This window comes from Rhopilema esculentum, chromosome 19 (assembly GCF_057945365.1).
Source record: "Rhopilema esculentum isolate cy_ngs chromosome 19, ASM5794536v1, whole genome shotgun sequence".
Taxonomy (NCBI): domain Eukaryota; kingdom Metazoa; phylum Cnidaria; class Scyphozoa; order Rhizostomeae; family Rhizostomatidae; genus Rhopilema; species Rhopilema esculentum.
In genome coordinates this window covers 9,704,614-9,724,878 of record NC_142833.1, presented here as the reverse complement: position 1 = coordinate 9,724,878, position 20,265 = coordinate 9,704,614, and the positions used below count along the sequence as shown (strand labels likewise).

Sequence of the window (20,265 nt, the reverse complement as noted above, 5' to 3'; positions counted from 1 at the left end):
CCATACGAAGGTATAATATCAAGGGAAAAGTTAGCCTCGGTAACAAGAGACAGGCACTTTTCGGCCAGCATGCTCAGCGACGACACGGAGTGCTTGATTGTCGATGAATGGCCACCAGATGCGCTGAGTGCAGACGACGCGAAAAGGATCCTGCAAGGAGGATATGTTGCTCTACCACAGAAGCACAAAGAAGCTACGCATGTCGTTTACCGCTCTGGGGTTTACATTACATGCAACTCAATACCTTCGTTTACAGAAATCGATGACGCTGCTATTCAGACACGATTGGCTGTATTCAAAACAAGATCTTTGAAGGAAAGAAATCCTCAGGCAACAAACTACCTGAGGAAAAACTGCATGCAATGCTTCCATTGGTGCGCCAATGAATTACGTGACACTCCATTGTGGGAAGTCGAGGAAATTGAAAGAGCGGAGCAGCAACACGATGATGAGGGTGCCATTTTTAACGATTTCAATGAAGGGCAATCATCCAGGATGATTAACATTGAAGAAATAGAAAAACTTCAATTCTCGCAGAGCATTATAATTGCAAACGATGAAGCAACAGCCGAGCACCCTCAAGGAGCAGTGCCTACTGAAATTATTGACCAGGTCATCTTGGACGACGAAGATGAGAATCCGAACTGGGTGAGGGAGGAAAGTCGCTGTTTCGTCACTTTTGGGCCCATCAATGTATTTTCATACCACAAAGCTGTGTTTCTTTTGATCACTTCTAAACCAAACTGGGATTTATTGGATGCAACGGATGAAGACTTGGAAAGATTTCAAAGAAGACGACGACTTTCCTGGAAAAAGCCCGATTCCATGTATGATGCCTGGCTTCTCATCGAAGGAACGCCAAGACCAGAATTTGATATCAAATTGTTTTCGGAAACATTTCCTCGATGGGAAGAACTCTTGAGGGAAACGTACCGTGGTATCAGTCAGCTTTCCACGCCGATCAACGAATCGATTGATTCAAATAATGACAAGACTGCCAGTGACGACGAGAGCTTCTTTAAAACGCAAAAAACGCCAAAAAAGCGTCCACGAACTATGATTGTTCAAAGGCGAAGAAAACATCTAAAGTTATCAAGCGACGAAGAAGAATAAACCTTTGTTTTCAAATGCCTTTTGAGTTATATTAATTTTTATATCTTGTAGTTCATCATAAACTTGTAGTTTTATATATTTAAAAAAAATGTTGTTGAGTTGAAAAGTTTTCTTCGATGACAATAAATCTTAATAAAGGGATGAATTACTACAATCATATAGAATATACGTAGTACAAAAATAAAAATCAATATGAACTAAAGACTTTTATTAAAAAATTATCAAAAAATACTTTTGGCTACACATAAAGATTTTACTTTTTCGCCAAACCAAGGAGCGACAAGTAACTAAGATGAGTTCAAATGAGTTGGGATGAGCTAGAGTGAGCCAAAGTGATGTAATGTGACGAAACAGAGACCAGCCTCTTTCTTTGCTCTGCTTTGGCTCACTCCTACTCCCTGCAACTCATTGTAAATCATCGGTGCTCCTAGTTGCTCAGCCCTTGCGAGAAAATTAAAGCTTTTATTACGTCATAACACTTTGAAGTCATCTAAAAATCATTATCATGATGTTTATCAAAAGTTTAAGAAAAGTCAATGGTAGCAGCAGCAACCACAGGCTGGGATCCAACGTCATCTGAAAAAATCACCAACACCAAATAAATTCTATCAAAACTTTAGTTTCTCGCCAAACCAGGGAGCGACAAGTAACTAAGAAGAGTTCAAATGAGTTGGGATGAGCTAGAGTGAGCCAAAGTGATGTAATGTGACGAAACAGAGACCAGCCTCTTTCTTTGCTCTGCTTTGGCTCACTCCTACTCCCTGCAACTCATTGTAAATCATCGGTGCTCCTAGTTGCTCAGCCCTTGCGAGAAAATTAAAGCTTTTATTACGTCATAACACTTTGAAGTCATCTAAAAATCATTATCATGATGTTTATCAAAAGTTTAAGAAAAGTCAATGGTAGCAGCAGCAACCACAGGCTGGGATCCAACGTAATCTGAAAAAATCACCAACACCAAATAAATTCTATCAAAACTTTAGTTTCTCGCCAAACCAGGGAGCGACAAGTAACTAAGAAGAGTTCAAATGAGTTGGGATGAGCTAGAGTGAGCCAAAGTGATGTAATGTGACGAAACAGAGACCAGCCTCTTTCTTTGCTCAGTTTTGGCTCACTCCTACTCCCTGCAACTCAATGTAAATCATCGATGCTCCTAGTTGCTCAGCCCTTGCGAGAAAACTAAAGCTTTTATTACGTCATAACACTTTGAAGTCATCTAAAAATCATTATCATGATGTTTATCAAAAGTTTAAGAAAAGTCAATGGTAGCAGCAGCAACCACAGGCTGGGATCCAACGTAATCTGAAAAAATCACCAACACCAAATAAATTCTATCAAAACTTTAGTTTCTCGCCAAACCAGGGAGCGACAAGTAACTAAGAAGAGTTCAAATGAGTTGGGATGAGCTAGAGTGAGCCAAAGTGATGTAATGTGACGAAACAGAGACCAGCCTCTTTCTTTGCTCAGTTTTGGCTCACTCCTACTCCCTGCAACTCAATGTAAATCATCGATGCTCCTAGTTGCTCAGCCCTTGCGAGAAAACTAAAGCTTTTATTACGTCATAACACTTTCAAGTCATCTAAAAATCATTATCATGATGTTTATCAAAAGTTTAAGAAAAGTCAATGGTAGCAGCAGCAACCACAGGCTGGGATCCAACGTAATCTGAAAAAATCACCAACACCAAATAAATTCTATCAAAACTTTAGTTTCTCGCCAAACCAGGGAGCGACAAGTAACTAAGAAGAGTTCAAATGAGTTGGGATGAGCTAGAGTGAGCCAAAGTGATGTAATGTGACGAAACAGAGACCAGCCTCTTTCTTTGCTCAGTTTTGGCTCACTCCTACTCCCTGCAACTCAATGTAAATCATCGATGCTCCTAGTTGCTCAGCCCTTGCGAGAAAACTAAAGCTTTTATTACGTCATAACACTTTCAAGTCATCTAAAAATCATTATCATGATGTTTATCAAAAGTTTAAGAAAAGTCAATGGTAGCAGCAGCAACCACAGGCTGGGATCCAACGTAATCTGAAAAAATCACCAACACCAAATAAATTCTATCAAAACTTTAGTTTCTCGCCAAACCAGGGAGCGACAAGTAACTAAGATGAGTTCAAATGAGTTGGGATGAGCTAGAGTGAGCCAAAGTGATGTAATGTGACGAAACAGAGACCAGCCTCTTTCTTTGCTCAGTTTTGGCTCACTCCTACTCCCTGCAACTCATTGTAAATCATCGGTGCTCCTATTTGCTCAGCTTTTGCGAGAAAACTTAAGTGTCTTTTGACGAAATTAAACGAGGTCAATCTCATTTTGGTGTAGAACAGATACTTTTTGATAATTAAATATAACAATTTAGTTAAGTTAGATATAAGAAAAATATAACATATATAACAATAATTTAATTAAATATAACAACAATAATTCAATTAAGAAAAAAATTATTTCCAACCAATTTTTTTCTTTATTTCCAACCAATCTTTAACACAAGAAACAGAAAGGTTATTACAATACTGACAAGGTCATTATTTAAGTCACTTTTTAGCAAGCAGTTCTGCTCTTTTTTTTAGAGAATCAGGGGTCCGTTTGCTATTGAAATTAAATCTAGGATCCTTAAGCATAGCCGTCCACTTTCCAAATCCATAAACTTTCAAACTTTTTTTTAGAAAAAAGTCCTCCTCTGGAGTAAATGGCACCCTTCTACTGACGACTGGCTTTGCTTTCAACCTGTCAGCATTGCAATCTGGGCGCGAGTAAGCTCTACACGATTCGTTACCCCCTTCGTCAAGATTGACGCAAATTTTTTCTTTCCGATTTCTTCCTGGCGTTATTTGCTGGTGCTGTTCGGTTTCTTCCAAGCAGCAGTCTTGATCAGACGAATCTTTGTTGTCTAGAATGATTCTTTTTAAACTTCTATCAACTTCTTTGTTCTGCAACTTTTTCATCGCCGATTTGGCGTTTACTGCAATTTCGCGTGAATTGCGCTTTTGATAGTAAGTTTTCGCAACTTGAGAACTGTGTTTTTGGTCTCGGCTCACGACTTCTTGCTCTTCAGCAGAAAGTTTACGCGAGCTCTCCGTCTCAACAATCTGACGATATCTGGTCGGATGAACGTATTTCCCGATTGCCTGAAAAACGAGTTCTGACATCAGGTTACTTAACTGTTTAAACTGTGTTCCATTTCTTGTGACTAGTACATATTCGCACTGAGGGTTCAACAGAGGCCTAACATGGCAAATATAGTCGTCAAGGAGTCGTGTGCTCGTCTCATCAAGTATCAATGAATCAAAGGTGTACTGTTGTGCAGTTTTAAACTCAGTCTGGTCCACAAACCCATTATTCTCCCTCGACTTTTCAAACATTGATACTGTTAGAAATTGATACGTCATTGGGCGTGATCCTTTCACTCTTGTAAACATATACACAGCTACAAATCGAGTGGCAAATGTAAGGTCCGCAGGTGTAACGGCAGTCAAAGGATAGCCTTTACAATTTGTCAACACATCTTTGTAGCGTGGAAGATGGTACGGTATAACTCTCTCCATTTCTTCCATCGTCGCCCACTGATTACAGCCAGAAAGGACTTCGATCGACAGGTTTTTTGACCATTCGCTGATTTTCCTTTTAGCCAGTGCTTTTTTTCCTCGGTTTATGTAAACTTCAGAAACCGCCAAATTGCCAAGCACTGTTGCCGATAATCCACTGGATTTACGAAAGTCGATCAAATCTGTGATTGCTTGTAAATACCCAAATTGAGCTGAGCTGCCTAGGCCCCATTCTTTTCCGATATGCTCGATAAAACTGCATATAAGTCCTGCGGATCCTATGCTGTAGTCTACATGCTGTTCTGTGAGATTGTCTTCGTCATCTTCGCTGCAAAATTTCAAGAATTTCATTACGCGTGTAGCATTTTGTGTTGCCTGTGCTGCTGACAGTCCCCCGCCACAAACAGCACAAAGCCAATCGACATACTGCTTTCCAACCCCTTCAGAAATTGAGAAATGTGGCCTTTTAGTTGTATCTGCACGTCTTCTGGCACTTTCGATGTGTTTGTGACTTCTTTGGGTACTCTGTTCAGCCGACCTTTCAATAACTTTATCACTCGGCTTCACATCGAAAAAATAATACCATCTGTGCTTGGTGTCTATGTGTTTTCGGCAACCTCTTTTGCTGAAAAATGTACGATTCTCGCAAAATTCTATCGGACAGCGAAAGGTTTTATCCTTCGTTTCACGGAGTATGACAACACGTTTCTTACTGTGTGCCCCTTCGACCTTTGACCAATCCATTCGCACATTTTGGTATTTCTCTTTTCGAGACAAAATCGAGCATTTCAACCCTTTTTATTGACAACTTAGAAACAATTGCACACAGATTCTTTTCATGGAAAGAGTTAAATTTTCTCAATGGTATTGTTAGATATGCATGAGTTTAAAGCGTATGATAAAGCGCAATTTTATACTTGAACGAGATCAATTGTAAAAACGCATACAGCACTTGTATTCAGAATGTCCCCAGTAGAAACACAGGGAATCTAGAATGGCCAATTAGGTCACTTTTCGAGGAACGCCACACTCATTGGAAACTATGTGATCACAAGAGGACATAGAAACCCCCAACAAATCACAGTGATCAAGGAACGTGGCATCCCTCGAATATGTTCATTGGATAAAGAAAACAGTGCACATTGTAAATATTAGTCACCAGAGACATCTGAGTTCGCTTGGTGCAAGGACCATAGCATTGTTCTTCTTCCCCTGAAAATTTCTGTCTAAAGGACGGGGGCAGACTTTATACAAATACTGTAATACTCAGAAGTATACTTGCATATATAAAAAAATGTCTATACAATTTATTGAAATTTTCCTATATAAACGTAAGCGTGAGCAACCCTCTCTCTCAGTGAATCATATATTGCATTAGAGAGATATATATATATATATATATGTATATATATATAGAAATTTGTCTTTTGATACTTCCGTAGCACAGTGCTCAATACGTTAGCACGTAGAGCGTGATATATCATAGATTGAAGAAAGTGAAACTACATGGTTTATCTCTACAAGCCTGTTTCGTGAGTAACTCACTCTTCAGGAGATGTTGATATACTGGAATATTCCTCGAATAAATAGATAATACGGTACAGAAGGTGTTACATAATGTGTAAGGTTATACAAAAGGTAAATTAGGGGCGGTACATAGAGGGATTTAGGTGTTACATAATAGTGTTTTGTTTCTATGGCGGCAAGAAGATACGAGTTCGTTTCGTTTGTTGAGTGTTGATAATTCGGGGTGGCAGATAATGAGGGTCTTTTCTTTAAGACAAAGGCTGCATCTTTTGTTTGAGCTGCTGTAGGATGGCTTTATTGAGAGGATGCGCCAGGAAATGGAGTGGTCGATTTTATTGTCTTTTAGGGTCCAGATGTATTTACTGAGTTCTGTGGAATTTCTGTGTTTTGCGTGACAGAAATCCATGCAAAAAACAAAATCATCGCAGCAAAACTGGGTATCGACGACAGAGTAGACTCTACAGCCAACAAAGACGCATTCATCACACTTAAAGATCACAAACCAAACTTCACAAACAAACCAGCATGCCGGCTAATCAACCCCACCAAGTCTGAGATAGGCAAAATCAGCAAGACGATACTCGATCGAATCAACCACAAAATCACCAATTCGCACAAATTCAATCAATGGAAGAACACAACATCGGTAATCGAATGGTTTAAAGCCACCGAAAGCAAACACAACAACACCTTCATCAGCTTCGATGTTGTAGACTTCTACCCTTCAATCAGCCAAGAACTCCTAAACAGAGCACTCGACTTCGCCTCAGACTACGACAATATCACAACTGACGAACGTAACATCATCATTCATGCCAAAAACTCCATCCTTGTTCACAAAAATCAACCATGGAAAAAGAAAAATAACACCACGTTTGATGTTACAATGGGCAGCTACGACGGTGCTGAAACATGCGAGTTGGTTGGAAGCTTTCTGCTGTCACAACTACAACACCTCGACATCAATGTTGGACTATACCGAGACGACGGACTAGCCATTTCAAATTCACCACCAAGAGTCACCGAAAATATCAAAAAGAAAATATGTCAAATTTTTAGCCACAACGGACTACGCATCACGATAGAAGCCAACAAACAGATCATCAACTTCCTAGACGTCACCCTCAACCTGAAAAAAGGTACCTTCCAGCCATACACAAAGCCTGACACCATCCTTCAATATGTCCACCGCGAGAGCAACCACCCAATAACCACAGCAAAACATATACCAATCGGCATCAACAAACGTCTGTCATCACTTTCCTCTGACAAAGCATCATTCGACCAAGCCACGCCACCATACCAAAAAGCACTCAACGAAAGCGGATACAAATACACCCTACACTACGAACCAACTTCGAATACCACAAGAAAAAACAGAAAACGGAGCAACATACTTTGGTATAACCCCCCATTCAGCAAAAACGTCAGCACCAACATCGGACACAGATTCCTCAACCTCATTGACAAACATTTCCACAAAGACCACAAACTCAGAAAAATCTTCAACCGCAACACATTAAAGATCAGCTACAGCTGCATGAACAACATCAAGCAAGCCATTGACAGTCACAACAAACGCATCCTAAAGTCACACGACACCAGCACCACCCCGGAAAATACCAATGTCAACAAAACATGCAACTGCCGACAAGCGAACACATGTCCACTCAACGGGAACTGCCTACAATCATCAGTCATTTACCAAGCCACCGTCACACGCAGAGACAATAACTACAGAAACATACATCGGACTTACAGAAAACGAATTCAAGACAAGATACAGAAATCACACCGCATCTTTCCGTCACGCAAAACACAGAAATTCCACAGAACTCAGTAAATACATCTGGACCCTAAAAGACAATAAAATCGACCACTCCATTTCCTGGCGCATCCTCTCAATAAAGCCATCCTACAGCAGCTCAAACAAAAGATGCAGCCTTTGTCTTAAAGAAAAGACCCTCATTATCTGCCACCCCGAATTATCAACACTCAACAAACGAAACGAACTCGTATCTTCTTGCCGCCATAGAAACAAAACACTATTATGTAACACCTAAATCCCTCTATGTACCGCCCCTAATTTACCTTTTGTATAACCTTACACATTATGTAACACCTTCTGTACCGTATTATCTATTTATTCGAGGAATATTCCAGTATATCAACATCTCCTGAAGAGTGAGTTACTCACGAAACAGGCTTGTAGAGATAAACCATGTAGTTTCACTTTCTTCAATCTATGATATATCACGCTCTACGTGCTAACGTATTGAGCACTGTGCTACGGAAGTATCAAAAGACAAATTTCTATATATATATACATATATATATATATATATATACATATATATATATATATATATATATATATATATATATATATGAATAAAAAGAAATTTTATTTAATACAGGTTAATTAGTTAGGTGGAGTTCTATTGTTCATGAGATAAAACTTGTTTTCGTGTCGGCATTTGGAGATTAATTCGGATCGTTTGTTTAGAAGGGTGTTGTTATTTGCTTGTCTGTTTCTTCTTTTACGTGTGGGTGATGTGTGGTCGTTGTATTTTAGGGTGTCGGGGTATCCACTGGCTTTTAGGGCGTTTTCGTAGATGGGCTTGGCTTTGTTGAATTCACTTTCGTTGCATGATATGTCAGTTATTCTACGGTTGATTGCTCCAGGTAAGTGCTTTATGATGTTGGGGGGATGGTTGGACTTTGTATTGATGTATAGTGGCTGGTCGTTGGGCTTTCTGTATGGACAATACGATTGATTTGTTAGGTTTAGTGTTACGTCGAGGTAGTTCACAATTTTTAGGTTGGTCTGTATGGTGATGTTGAGGCCGTGAGTCTTGAAAAGTTTTGTAATGTCCTTCCTGATTCTCTCTGCTTGTGGACCAGGGGTGTTCTTAAAGATAGCGAGTCCGTCGTCTCTGTATAGACCTATGTTGTCTTTTCCGTATTTTGCACCCAGCTTATTGAGGATGAAAAGACCAACCAGTTCACAAATTTCCGCGCCGTCAAAGCTCCCCATAGTCACATCGAACATGTGGCTGTCTTTTTTCGTCCATGTATTTCCTTTGCTGAATAGGAGTGATTTGCGGGCATGCATTATGATGTTGGTATCCTTTTCGGTGATTTTGCAGTATTTCTTGGCGAAGGAGATAGAGTCTGTAAGGAGTTTTTCGGTTATTGAGGGGTAAAAGTTTTCAATGTCGAAGATAACAAATGTATGTTGATGCTTGTTTGGTATGCTGTTGAACCAGTTGATTACAGACGAAGTGTTTTTCCATTGGTTTAGGGTAGTTTGGTTTCTGATGGTCGTGTTGATTCTGTCAAGGATCTGTTTGCTGATACGGCCTATTTCACTTTTTGCGGGGTTGATTAGTCTGCAGGTGGGGTTGTTCTGGAAGTTTTCTTTATGGTCTTTTAGAGTTATGAATGCTTGTCGTTCTGCCATACATTCTGTTCGGTCTTGGATGTTGAGTTCAGTGGCGATGTTCCGTGCTTCGTTGTTTATTGTGTGGATGGCGCTGTCGTTTGCTTTCTTGTAGGTTGTGGTTATGCTGTTAGTTAGTAGTTTGTCATGTAGTTCACTATCCAGTTTGTAGTAGTTGGTTGTTTTGTCAGCGGGGATGAAGGCTTTCGTGGAGGCGTTGATCTTTTTGATGTCTTCGCGTAGCTGGTCTTGAAATTGGTCGTGTGTTTTCCTGAATTGGATGTGCTTGATCATGTTGAGTAAATCAGACTCAAATGCATCTAGGTCTTCGTTAGACAGCGGAACATAAACAGACAGCGCAACATAATCTGGTACAACCCACCATACAGCAAGAATGTACAAACTAACATCGGCAGAACTTTCCTCAAGCTCATACATATACACTTCCCCAAGAATCACAAATTCCATCAGATCTTCAACAAGAACAACGTTAAAGTCAGCTACAGCTGTATGGATAATATGCAAACTATCATCAACAAACACAACAAGAAAATTATCAACACCAAACCCACCACTACCAACGAGAAAACATGCAACTGCCGAAAAAAGACCAATGCCCACTAGACAACAACTGCCTCTCTTCCAGCATCATCTACAACGCACATATCACCACAACCGAAGACACTGTCAGCAAAAACTACATTGGCCTAACAGAAGGAACCTTCAAACAACGATTTACACAACACAAACTCTCATTCCGCAACCGAAAATACGCCAACAGTACCGAACTATCAAAATACATCTGGGAACTTAAAGACAAAAACAAGGATTATGACATACAATGGACCATCATCACCTCAGCCAAACCATACAACAACATTACAAAAAGGTGTGACCTATGCTTAACAGAAAAACTATACATCATCAAAGCAAATAACAACACCCTTCTAAACAAACGATCCGAATTAATCTCCAAATGCCGACACGAAAACAAGTTTTATCTCATGAACAATAGAACTCCACCTAACTAATTAACCTGTATTAAATAAAATTTCTTTTTATTCATATATATATATATATATATATATATATATATATGTATATCCAGAAGATTGTTCGCTCTGATAGAAAATTTTGAAATGAGTGAGCTCAGGCCAGCTAGACGGCTAAGCTCGAAAACTCTTGCACAAGCATTAAAAACCTTTGTCGTTCCCGTAGTTGCTCGTTCTTATTCGATCGTTAGTCTGCGGGCTCTTTGGAACGTGCATCAAAGAGGCTGAAAGTCTCATCGCCTTGAAGCGAAGGCAGCTTGAAATGCTATTACAGCGAAACGACTCGATAATCGTCATATGGAGTTGCATAACTGGCATCGAAAAGAGGAAAAGCCGAGGAAAAACTGAAAGTGATCAATCCCATGAAGGGCAGCAATTGATGGGAACAGCGGATATTTTGGAAGAAACCCAAGAAACCGAACGGGACGATTGCGAAAACAGCCAAGCAAAACCAGATGTGGTTCCTTTGGACGTCAAACCTGGCATAAGCTTCTGGATAGTGGTTGACGTTCCAAGCTCAAATATCAAAACCATCGAAAATCAGATCCAACTGATTTTAACGTCCGGCCTTGACTTGGAATGCAAACCCATAAGAGCCAGGGCTTGTGAAGAAACAAATTCATACTATGCATCGACTCTTTGCACTGTCATCAAAGATCACAACCTGGGTTATGCAATGAATCTTGCAAGTAAAGGTATGCACATTTCACATTCGATCTCTATAATGTCTTTACAAAATGCCCAGCATCATTCATCTTTTCATCTAAGAGACGCTTTCATCTGTAAAATGCTTCACCTAAGAAAAAGCACCTTTGCATTTGCCAATGGTTCTGGTTGACTTTCATATCGTTTTGCTTTTCAGGCGCGTACGAATACACAAAGACCGTAATTCATGCACAAACTGGAATTTCGGTCGACAACGAAAAGATTCCAAAAAGTGCCCAGTTCGGTACCAAAACAGTACGTGTGACAGTAACAGGAAGCTGTGGACAGGAATTTCGTACCGCTTTCCTTGCAGCACTGGACAAAATAAAGTACACAAAGTTTGATTATGACTTGGTCGATTTGCGAGAAGACAATGCGTCTATGACTTCGGCAAGTTCATCCGTCGGACTTTATTGCAAACCGAAGAGCAACATCTGTCGTGCAGTGGACATGATACGGCGCTCGATGGAAAAATTGACGATGAGGCTGCATAGAGGCTTCGTTTACAGAAAAGTAAACGAAGCAAAGTATACATTCGTCAAAGCGGGAACTGTGCATGAATTTGTGCATGCATTGCTACGAAATTCCGAAGTCGCTGACGTTGTCACGCCAAACCTGCAGGCAGTCATTGGCTTGCTATCCTTCAAAGGTTGCCAGATTGTCAGACAAATGAAAATTAACTACAACCTCATAGAGGTGAAACCATTTGGTGTGTGTTTTAACTTCGCTACCAAGACATTTCATACAGAGTCAATTGGAGAGGAGGAAATTGGAAATGTCTCTCCTCGCACGTATGTCAGCTACACATACAAAGAAGGGATTGTGCCAGCCCCAAAAATCTTCATCGACAGCCTGCAAAACAGCTTTTCCGAGCACGATGTTTTACAACGATTCCTGCAAAAATGGTACCAACTTGCCTTGAAGGATTGCTTTCCACAAAAGGCCAAGAAGCTGTGTTGCGTCGGCGAGGCTGACTCTGGCAAGACAAGCTGGTTTGCGCCATACGAAGGTATAATATCAAGGGAAAAGTTAGCCTCGGTAACAAGAGACAGGCACTTTTCGGCCAGCATGCTCAGCGACGACACGGAGTGCTTGATTGTCGATGAATGGCCACCAGATGCGCTGAGTGCAGACGACGCGAAAAGGATCCTGCAAGGAGGATATGTTGCTCTACCACAGAAGCACAAAGAAGCTACGCATGTCGTTTACCGCTCTGGGGTTTACATTACATGCAACTCAATACCTTCGTTTACAGAAATCGATGACGCTGCTATTCAGACACGATTGGCTGTATTCAAAACAAGATCTTTGAAGGAAAGAAATCCTCAGGCAACAAACTACCTGAGGAAAAACTGCATGCAATGCTTCCATTGGTGCGCCAATGAATTACGTGACACTCCATTGTGGGAAGTCGAGGAAATTGAAAGAGCGGAGCAGCAACACGATGATGAGGGTGCCATTTTTAACGATTTCAATGAAGGGCAATCATCCAGGATGATTAACATTGAAGAAATAGAAAAACTTCAATTCTCGCAGAGCATTATAATTGCAAACGATGAAGCAACAGCCGAGCACCCTCAAGGAGCAGTGCCTACTGAAATTATTGACCAGGTCATCTTGGACGACGAAGATGAGAATCCGAACTGGGTGAGGGAGGAAAGTCGCTGTTTCGTCACTTTTGGGCCCATCAATGTATTTTCATACCACAAAGCTGTGTTTCTTTTGATCACTTCTAAACCAAACTGGGATTTATTGGATGCAACGGATGAAGACTTGGAAAGATTTCAAAGAAGACGACGACTTTCCTGGAAAAAGCCCGATTCCATGTATGATGCCTGGCTTCTCATCGAAGGAACGCCAAGACCAGAATTTGATATCAAATTGTTTTCGGAAACATTTCCTCGATGGGAAGAACTCTTGAGGGAAACGTACCGTGGTATCAGTCAGCTTTCCACGCCGATCAACGAATCGATTGATTCAAATAATGACAAGACTGCCAGTGACGACGAGAGCTTCTTTAAAACGCAAAAAACGCCAAAAAAGCGTCCACGAACTATGATTGTTCAAAGGCGAAGAAAACATCTAAAGTTATCAAGCGACGAAGAAGAATAAACCTTTGTTTTCAAATGCCTTTTGAGTTATATTAATTTTTATATCTTGTAGTTCATCATAAACTTGTAGTTTTATATATTTAAAAAAAATGTTGTTGAGTTGAAAAGTTTTCTTCGATGACAATAAATCTTAATAAAGGGATGAATTACTACAATCATATAGAATATACGTAGTACAAAAATAAAAATCAATATGAACTAAAGACTTTTATTAAAAAATTATCAAAAAATACTTTTGGCTACACATAAAGATTTTACTTTTTCGCCAAACCAAGGAGCGACAAGTAACTAAGATGAGTTCAAATGAGTTGGGATGAGCTAGAGTGAGCCAAAGTGATGTAATGTGACGAAACAGAGACCAGCCTCTTTCTTTGCTCTGCTTTGGCTCACTCCTACTCCCTGCAACTCATTGTAAATCATCGGTGCTCCTAGTTGCTCAGCCCTTGCGAGAAAATTAAAGCTTTTATTACGTCATAACACTTTGAAGTCATCTAAAAATCATTATCATGATGTTTATCAAAAGTTTAAGAAAAGTCAATGGTAGCAGCAGCAACCACAGGCTGGGATCCAACGTCATCTGAAAAAATCACCAACACCAAATAAATTCTATCAAAACTTTAGTTTCTCGCCAAACCAGGGAGCGACAAGTAACTAAGAAGAGTTCAAATGAGTTGGGATGAGCTAGAGTGAGCCAAAGTGATGTAATGTGACGAAACAGAGACCAGCCTCTTTCTTTGCTCTGCTTTGGCTCACTCCTACTCCCTGCAACTCATTGTAAATCATCAGTGCTCCTAGTTGCTCAGCCCTTGCGAGAAAATTAAAGCTTTTATTACGTCATAACACTTTGAAGTCATCTAAAAATCATTATCATGATGTTTATCAAAAGTTTAAGAAAAGTCAATGGTAGCAGCAGCAACCACAGGCTGGGATCCAACGTAATCTGAAAAAATCACCAACACCAAATAAATTCTATCAAAACTTTAGTTTCTCGCCAAACCAGGGAGCGACAAGTAACTAAGAAGAGTTCAAATGAGTTGGGATGAGCTAGAGTGAGCCAAAGTGATGTAATGTGACGAAACAGAGACCAGCCTCTTTCTTTGCTCAGTTTTGGCTCACTCCTACTCCCTGCAACTCAATGTAAATCATCGATGCTCCTAGTTGCTCAGCCCTTGCGAGAAAACTAAAGCTTTTATTACGTCATAACACTTTGAAGTCATCTAAAAATCATTATCATGATGTTTATCAAAAGTTTAAGAAAAGTCAATGGTAGCAGCAGCAACCACAGGCTGGGATCCAACGTAATCTGAAAAAATCACCAACACCAAATAAATTCTATCAAAACTTTAGTTTCTCGCCAAACCAGGGAGCGACAAGTAACTAAGAAGAGTTCAAATGAGTTGGGATGAGCTAGAGTGAGCCAAAGTGATGTAATGTGACGAAACAGAGACCAGCCTCTTTCTTTGCTCAGTTTTGGCTCACTCCTACTCCCTGCAACTCAATGTAAATCATCGATGCTCCTAGTTGCTCAGCCCTTGCGAGAAAACTAAAGCTTTTATTACGTCATAACACTTTCAAGTCATCTAAAAATCATTATCATGATGTTTATCAAAAGTTTAAGAAAAGTCAATGGTAGCAGCAGCAACCACAGGCTGGGATCCAACGTAATCTGAAAAAATCACCAACACCAAATAAATTCTATCAAAACTTTAGTTTCTCGCCAAACCAGGGAGCGACAAGTAACTAAGAAGAGTTCAAATGAGTTGGGATGAGCTAGAGTGAGCCAAAGTGATGTAATGTGACGAAACAGAGACCAGCCTCTTTCTTTGCTCAGTTTTGGCTCACTCCTACTCCCTGCAACTCAATGTAAATCATCGATGCTCCTAGTTGCTCAGCCCTTGCGAGAAAACTAAAGCTTTTATTACGTCATAACACTTTCAAGTCATCTAAAAATCATTATCATGATGTTTATCAAAAGTTTAAGAAAAGTCAATGGTAGCAGCAGCAACCACAGGCTGGGATCCAACGTAATCTGAAAAAATCACCAACACCAAATAAATTCTATCAAAACTTTAGTTTCTCGCCAAACCAGGGAGCGACAAGTAACTAAGATGAGTTCAAATGAGTTGGGATGAGCTAGAGTGAGCCAAAGTGATGTAATGTGACGAAACAGAGACCAGCCTCTTTCTTTGCTCAGTTTTGGCTCACTCCTACTCCCTGCAACTCATTGTAAATCATCGGTGCTCCTATTTGCTCAGCTTTTGCGAGAAAACTTAAGTGTCTTTTGACGAAATTAAACGAGGTCAATCTCATTTTGGTGTAGAACAGATACTTTTTGATAATTAAATATAACAATTTAGTTAAGTTAGATATAAGAAAAATATAACATATATAACAATAATTTAATTAAATATAACAACAATAATTCAATTAAGAAAAAAATTATTTCCAACCAATTTTTTTCTTTATTTCCAACCAATCTTTAACACAAGAAACAGAAAGGTTATTACAATACTGACAAGGTCATTATTTAAGTCACTTTTTAGCAAGCAGTTCTGCTCTTTTTTTTAGAGAATCAGGGGTCCGTTTGCTATTGAAATTAAATCTAGGATCCTTAAGCATAGCCGTCCACTTTCCAAATCCATAAACTTTCAAACTTTTTTTTAGAAAAAAGTCCTCCTCTGGAGTAAATGGCACCCTTCTACTGACGACTGGCTTTGCTTTCAACCTGTCAGCATTGCAATCTGGGCGCGAGTAAGCTCTACACGATTCGTTACCCCCTTCGTCAAGATTGACGCAAATTTTTTCTTTCCGATTTCTTCCTGGCGTTATTTGCTGGTGCTGTTCGGTTTCTTCCAAGCAGCAGTCTTGATCAGACGAATCTTTGTTGTCTAGAATGATTCTTTTTAAACTTCTATCAACTTCTTTGTTCTGCAACTTTTTCATCGCCGATTTGGCGTTTACTGCAATTTCGCGTGAATTGCGCTTTTGATAGTAAGTTTTCGCAACTTGAGAACTGTGTTTTTGGTCTCGGCTCACGACTTCTTGCTCTTCAGCAGAAAGTTTACGCGAGCTCTCCGTCTCAACAATCTGACGATATCTGGTCGGATGAACGTATTTCCCGATTGCCTGAAAAACGAGTTCTGACATCAGGTTACTTAACTGTTTAAACTGTGTTCCATTTCTTGTGACTAGTACATATTCGCACTGAGGGTTCAACAGAGGCCTAACATGGCAAATATAGTCGTCAAGGAGTCGTGTGCTCGTCTCATCAAGTATCAATGAATCAAAGGTGTACTGTTGTGCAGTTTTAAACTCAGTCTGGTCCACAAACCCATTATTCTCCCTCGACTTTTCAAACATTGATACTGTTAGAAATTGATACGTCATTGGGCGTGATCCTTTCACTCTTGTAAACATATACACAGCTACAAATCGAGTGGCAAATGTAAGGTCCGCAGGTGTAACGGCAGTCAAAGGATAGCCTTTACAATTTGTCAACACATCTTTGTAGCGTGGAAGATGGTACGGTATAACTCTCTCCATTTCTTCCATCGTCGCCCACTGATTACAGCCAGAAAGGACTTCGATCGACAGGTTTTTTGACCATTCGCTGATTTTCCTTTTAGCCAGTGCTTTTTTTCCTCGGTTTATGTAAACTTCAGAAACCGCCAAATTGCCAAGCACTGTTGCCGATAATCCACTGGATTTACGAAAGTCGATCAAATCTGTGATTGCTTGTAAATACCCAAATTGAGCTGAGCTGCCTAGGCCCCATTCTTTTCCGATATGCTCGATAAAACTGCATATAAGTCCTGCGGATCCTATGCTGTAGTCTACATGCTGTTCTGTGAGATTGTCTTCGTCATCTTCGCTGCAAAATTTCAAGAATTTCATTACGCGTGTAGCATTTTGTGTTGCCTGTGCTGCTGACAGTCCCCCGCCACAAACAGCACAAAGCCAATCGACATACTGCTTTCCAACCCCTTCAGAAATTGAGAAATGTGGCCTTTTAGTTGTATCTGCACGTCTTCTGGCACTTTCGATGTGTTTGTGACTTCTTTGGGTACTCTGTTCAGCCGACCTTTCAATAACTTTATCACTCGGCTTCACATCGAAAAAATAATACCATCTGTGCTTGGTGTCTATGTGTTTTCGGCAACCTCTTTTGCTGAAAAATGTACGATTCTCGCAAAATTCTATCGGACAGCGAAAGGTTTTATCCTTCGTTTCACGGAGTATGACAACACGTTTCTTACTGTGTGCCCCTTCGACCTTTGACCAATCCATTCGCACATTTTGGTATTTCTCTTTTCGAGACAAAATCGAGCATTTCAACCCTTTTTATTGACAACTTAGAAACAATTGCACACAGATTCTTTTCATGGAAAGAGTTAAATTTTCTCAATGGTATTGTTAGATATGCATGAGTTTAAAGCGTATGATAAAGCGCAATTTTATACTTGAACGAGATCAATTGTAAAAACGCATACAGCACTTGTATTCAGAATGTCCCCAGTAGAAACACAGGGAATCTAGAATGGCCAATTAGGTCACTTTTCGAGGAACGCCACACTCATTGGAAACTATGTGATCACAAGAGGACATAGAAACCCCCAACAAATCACAGTGATCAAGGAACGTGGCATCCCTCGAATATGTTCATTGGATAAAGAAAACAGTGCACATTGTAAATATTAGTCACCAGAGACATCTGAGTTCGCTTGGTGCAAGGACCATAGCATTGTTCTTCTTCCCCTGAAAATTTCTGTCTAAAGGACGGGGGCAGACTTTATACAAATACTGTAATACTCAGAAGTATACTTGCATATATAAAAAAATGTCTATACAATTTATTGAAATTTTCCTATATAAACGTAAGCGTGAGCAACCCTCTCTCTCAGTGAATCATATATTGCATTAGAGAGATATATATATATATATATATATATATGTATATATATATAGAAATTTGTCTTTTGATACTTCCGTAGCACAGTGCTCAATACGTTAGCACGTAGAGCGTGATATATCATAGATTGAAGAAAGTGAAACTACATGGTTTATCTCTACAAGCCTGTTTCGTGAGTAACTCACTCTTCAGGAGATGTTGATATACTGGAATATTCCTCGAATAAATAGATAATACGGTACAGAAGGTGTTACATAATGTGTAAGGTTATACAAAAGGTAAATTAGGGGCGGTACATAGAGGGATTTAGGTGTTACATAATAGTGTTTTGTTTCTATGGCGGCAAGAAGATACGAGTTCGTTTCGTTTGTTGAGTGTTGATAATTCGGGGTGGCAGATAATGAGGGTCTTTTCTTTAAGACAAAGGCTGCATCTTTTGTTTGAGCTGCTGTAGGATGGCTTTATTGAGAGGATGCGCCAGGAAATGGAGTGGTCGATTTTATTGTCTTTTAGGGTCCAGATGTATTTACTGAGTTCTGTGGAATTTCTGTGTTTTGCGTGACAGAAATCCATGCAAAAAACAAAATCATCGCAGCAAAACTGGGTATCGACGACAGAGTAGACTCTACAGCCAACAAAGACGCATTCATCACACTTAAAGATCACAAACCAAACTTCACAAACAAACCAGCATGCCGGCTAATCAACCCCACCAAGTCTGAGATAGGCAAAATCAGCAAGACGATACTCGATCGAATCAACCACAAAATCACCAATTCGCACAAATTCAATCAATGGAAGAACACAACATCGGTAATCGAATGGTTTAAAGCCACCGAAAGCAAACACAACAACACCTTCATCAGCTTCGATGTTGTAGACTTCTACCCTTCAATCAGCCAAGAACTCCTAAACAGAGCACTCGACTTCGCCTCAGACTACGACAATATCACAACTGACGAACGTAACATCATCATTCATGCCAAAAACTCCATCCTTGTTCACAAAAATCAACCATGGAAAAAGAAAAATAACACCACGTTTGATGTTACAATGGGCAGCTACGACGGTGCTGAAACATGCGAGTTGGTTGGAAGCTTTCTGCTGTCACAACTACAACACCTCGACATCAATGTTGGACTATACCGAGACGACGGACTAGCCATTTCAAATTCACCACCAAGAGTCACCGAAAATATCAAAAAGAAAATATGTCAAATTTTTAGCCACAACGGACTACGCATCACGATAGAAGCCAACAAACAGATCATCAACTTCCTAGACGTCACCCTCAACCTGAAAAAAGGTACCTTCCAGCCATACACAAAGCCTGACACCATCCTTCAATATGTCCACCGCGAGAGCAACCACCCAATAACCACAGCAAAACATATACCAATCGGCATCAACAAACGTCTGTCATCACTTTCCTCTGACAAAGCATCATTCGACCAAGCCACGCCACCATACCAAAAAGCACTCAACGAAAGCGGATACAAATACACCCTACACTACGAACCAACTTCGAATACCACAAGAAAAAACAGAAAACGGAGTAACATACTTTGGTATAACCCCCCATTCAGCAAAAACGTCAGCACCAACATCGGACACAGATTCCTCAACCTCATTGACAAACATTTCCACAAAGACCACAAACTCAGAAAAATCTTCAACCGCAACACATTAAAGATCAGCTACAGCTGCATGAACAACATCAAGCAAGCCATTGACAGTCACAACAAACGCATCCTAAAGTCACACGACACCAGCACCACCCCGGAAAATACCAATGTCAACAAAACATGCAACTGCCGACAAGCGAACACATGTCCACTCAACGGGAACTGCCTACAATCATCAG

At 40.1% G+C, this 20,265-nt stretch overlaps 3 protein-coding genes and 1 pseudogene across 3 annotated transcripts in view; 1 reads left to right on the top strand and 3 right to left on the bottom strand.

The window, feature by feature from the left end:
• LOC148958034 (glyceraldehyde-3-phosphate dehydrogenase-like) overlaps positions 1 to 20,265 on the bottom strand; it is a 42,512-nt gene that overhangs the window by 12,451 nt on the left and 9,796 nt on the right. The window lies entirely within an intron of this gene.
• On the bottom strand, positions 3,247 to 5,399 carry LOC148958037 (uncharacterized). The gene has a single exon (XM_089114077.1). It carries the CDS (start codon positions 5,397 to 5,399, stop codon positions 3,645 to 3,647), a length of 1,755 nt encoding a protein of 584 aa, XP_088970203.1. The 3' UTR covers positions 3,247 to 3,644.
• On the top strand, positions 7,069 to 8,245 carry LOC148958036 (uncharacterized; annotated as a pseudogene).
• On the bottom strand, positions 15,628 to 18,391 carry LOC148958035 (uncharacterized). The gene has a single exon (XM_089114076.1). It carries the CDS (start codon positions 17,777 to 17,779, stop codon positions 16,025 to 16,027), a length of 1,755 nt encoding a protein of 584 aa, XP_088970202.1. The 5' UTR covers positions 17,780 to 18,391; the 3' UTR covers positions 15,628 to 16,024.

What these genes read in the sequence shown, in the direction of transcription:
- LOC148958037 (XM_089114077.1), bottom strand. Translation starts at nt 5,399, where the DNA reads ATGGATTGGTCAAAGGTCGAAGGGGCACACAGTAAGAAACGTGTTGTC.
- LOC148958035 (XM_089114076.1), bottom strand. Translation starts at nt 17,779, where the DNA reads ATGGATTGGTCAAAGGTCGAAGGGGCACACAGTAAGAAACGTGTTGTC.